Below are 3,418 nucleotides of genomic sequence, written 5' to 3' on the forward strand. Positions count from 1 at the left end.
GACTGAGGTACCACTGAACCACGGATGGGGACACTGCAGTCACTTGGGCCCTTGGGTCAGGTCGGAACCTTCCCTTGTCCCTCTCATTCACATACTTGCACACAGACATGATCAGAGCAAAATTTCTGTACCATCCCAGCTGCACGATTCCAAAACCAAAGAAGGGAGTCCCAGCCTCCCCTGTGCTCACTGACCCCCAACAGAGACCACTTGGGCAACTCCCTGGGTCTTCTTAATAGTTGACAGGACCCCTAGACACCCTGACCAATTCCCTGACCCTGAACGCTGGCAGGTTACTCAGAGGTGATCAGCCTCTCTTCCACCTGCTCAGGCCTCCAGGGGGAAGTCAGATGGGCTACAGGTAAAGGAGCCGGTCCTACCTGTTCAGTCCCGTGGTGCTCCAAGTTCCCTAGTCCTGGTGCCTGCTCCTCGTGGGTTCCATTGTGCTTCAGGGTGGCTGCTCCAGGGCACCCAGTGCCTCCCCCACAGGCAGAGTCGCTGTGGTGCACCAATGGGAAGCATTGTCCTCCAACGTCCCGGGGAAGCCAGACCCTGGAGAGGTGGAAAAGCCATCTTTGGCTTCACTGTCCCATCTGGAATTTGCAAATGAGGTAGGACAGAGAGGCAGTCTATTGGTGCACCGGCCAGTCCAGAGTGTGGCTCATGTCTGAAATCCTCCTCTGGACCATGAGTCTAGAAATTCTTTGAATTTTATACCCAGTGGCAGCGGGGTGGCGGGGGCGAGGGGAGGGGAGTGGGGGTGTGTGTGTGGCCAGGGGGCTTGGTGTTTTACATTTTTAAAGTCTACATAAAAGTAATTTTTTTCCTGCAAACCTGGCATTTACAAACAGAGGAAGGTCCAAACCACAATGCCCTCTGCACAAGATTTTGCTGATAGCTGATACCTTGTGCAAAAACTTTCTGACAAGGCTCAGAGGAACTTATATATTACAGAAATGTTGGGGGTTTCTGCTTAATTATGAAAAGGGTCTCCAGGGTGAGGGTCTCTGTCCTGTTTCAGATGGATGAATAGATAGGGAACAGCCCCCCACCCTCTGCAGTGCAGGTGGGACCCCAGTGGGTAGCGGTTAGCCTGCTGGCCCCTCCCCTGGGGCAGTACAGCATTTCCATGGAGCTTTCCCAGGTTGCACATTGCTTCTGGAGCAAATCGTAGCCCTGCAGTTGGTCCAGTCAGGGTGGGCCAGGCGGAGAAGCAGCTGGCTGAGGGGTAGCCCTGGTGGCTTGCGATCTCTAGGGACAAGGGCTGTGGGAGCAAGGGGCAGTTTCTTTGACCCTGGGACTTCCAGGGGCTTTGGTGCTGCCAGGGGACCCTTAGGGGGCAGGAGGTGGGTGACTCTATGCAGGACGGTTTCAAACATGGTGCCAATAGTAAAGGCTCCCCCTCCACCCTGCCCTCACCTGTCCTCCCTAGGAGAAGAGCCCCAGGCTGCCCCTGACGGTCCACTCTCTCCTTTTTTCACAGGATGAAGATGAGACGCTACAAGCTCTTTTTCATGTTCTGTATGGCCGGCCTGTGCCTCATCTCCTTCTTGCACTTCTTTAAGACCCTGTCCTATGTCACCTTCCCCCGAGAACTGGCCTCTCTCAGCCCTAACCTCGTGTCCAGCTTCTTCTGGAACAATGCCCCCGTTACACCTCAGGCCAGCCCTGAGCCCGGTGGCCCGGACCTGCTGCGAACCCCACTCTACTCCCACTCGCCTCTGCTCCAGCCCTTGTCCCCCAGCAAGGCCACCGAGGAACTCCACCGGGTGGACTTTGTGCTGCCCGAGGACACCACCGAGTATTTTGTGCGCACCAAAGCGGGGGGCGTGTGCTTTAAGCCAGGGACCAAAATGCTGGATAAGCCACCCTCAGGGCGGCCCGAGGAGAAGCCCGAGGGGGCGTACAGCCCCTCCACCCGGGGCCCGCGGCGCCCTCCCCGGCACACGCTGACGGCCCGGGAGCGCGCGAGCAGGCAGGGCGCGCGGCGCAAGTGGGTGGAGTGCGTGTGCCTGCCCGGCTGGCACGGGCCCAGCTGCGGGGTGCCCACGGTGGTGCAGTACTCCAACCTGCCCACCAAGGAGCGGCTGGTGCCCAGGGAGGTGCCGCGGCGCGTCATCAACGCCATCAACATCAACCACGAGTTCGACCTGCTGGACGTGCGCTTCCACGAGCTGGGCGACGTGGTGGACGCCTTCGTGGTGTGCGAGTCCAACTTCACGGCCTACGGGGAGCCGCGGCCACTCAAGTTCCGCGAGATGCTGACCAACGGCACCTTCGAGTACATCCGCCACAAGGTGCTCTACGTCTTCCTGGACCACTTCCCGCCCGGCGGCCGGCAGGACGGCTGGATCGCCGACGACTACCTGCGCACCTTCCTCACGCAGGACGGCGTCTCGCGCCTGCGCAACCTGCGGCCCGACGACGTCTTCATCATCGACGACGCCGACGAGATCCCGGCGCGCGACGGCGTCCTCTTCCTCAAGCTCTACGACGGCTGGACGGAGCCCTTCGCCTTCCACATGCGCAAGTCGCTCTACGGCTTCTTCTGGAAGCAGCCGGGCACCCTGGAGGTGGTGTCGGGCTGCACGGTGGACATGCTGCAGGCCGTGTACGGGCTGGACGGCATCCGCCTGCGCCGCCGCCAGTACTACACCATGCCCAACTTCCGCCAGTACGAGAACCGCACCGGCCACATCCTGGTGCAGTGGTCGCTGGGCAGCCCCCTGCACTTCGCCGGCTGGCACTGCTCCTGGTGCTTCACGCCCGAGGGCATCTACTTCAAGCTCGTGTCCGCCCAGAACGGCGACTTCCCCCGCTGGGGTGACTACGAGGACAAGCGGGACCTCAATTACATCCGGAGCTTGATCCGCACCGGCGGCTGGTTTGACGGCACGCAGCAGGAGTACCCGCCCGCCGACCCCAGCGAGCACATGTATGCCCCCAAGTACCTGCTCAAGAACTACGACCAGTTCCGCTACCTGCTGGACAACCCCTACCAGGAGCCCAAGAGCACGGAGGAAGGCGCGCGGAGCAAGGGCCCCCGCGAGGGAAGGCCACCCGCCGCCAGGGGCCAGTCGGACGTGGTGGAAGGCTAGGGCTGCGCGATCGCATAGGCAGATGGCAGTGAGGGGTGGTGGCTACCCCAGAGTTCTGGCCTCCTGCCGGCTTGGGGCTTCTTGGGAGGACCAGGAGTAGGTCGGTGATCTTCCCTGTGCAAGTCCTTGTGCGTCAAGATCAGGTCTCTAAGCTCAAAAAAGAAGAAAAAGGAAATCCTTCCTGCCAGGACACGGGAGCAAGCCAGACAACTCCGCAGTCCTTCTGCTGCCAAGAGGGCGGTGGCCAGGAGGTGCTACTGGAGAGTGCAGCAGGTGGCACGGAAGGGAGCCTGCAGGGACTCACCAGGCAGCCACGTGGG

At 60.9% G+C, this 3,418-nt stretch overlaps 1 protein-coding gene across 1 annotated transcript; it reads left to right on the top strand.

Annotated features, from left to right (window-relative positions):
* Window positions 1-1,484: 1,484 nt before the first annotated feature.
* Mgat3 (beta-1,4-mannosyl-glycoprotein 4-beta-N-acetylglucosaminyltransferase) lies at window positions 1,485-3,163 on the top strand. The gene has a single exon (XM_076853325.1). The coding sequence runs from the start codon at window positions 1,485-1,487 to the stop codon at window positions 3,096-3,098; it is 1,614 nt and encodes a 537-aa protein (XP_076709440.1). The 3' UTR covers window positions 3,099-3,163.
* The last annotated feature ends 255 nt before the right edge of the window (window positions 3,164-3,418 follow it).

Source organism: Callospermophilus lateralis, chromosome 4 (genome assembly GCF_048772815.1).
Source record: "Callospermophilus lateralis isolate mCalLat2 chromosome 4, mCalLat2.hap1, whole genome shotgun sequence".
Lineage (NCBI taxonomy): Eukaryota > Metazoa > Chordata > Mammalia > Rodentia > Sciuridae > Callospermophilus > Callospermophilus lateralis.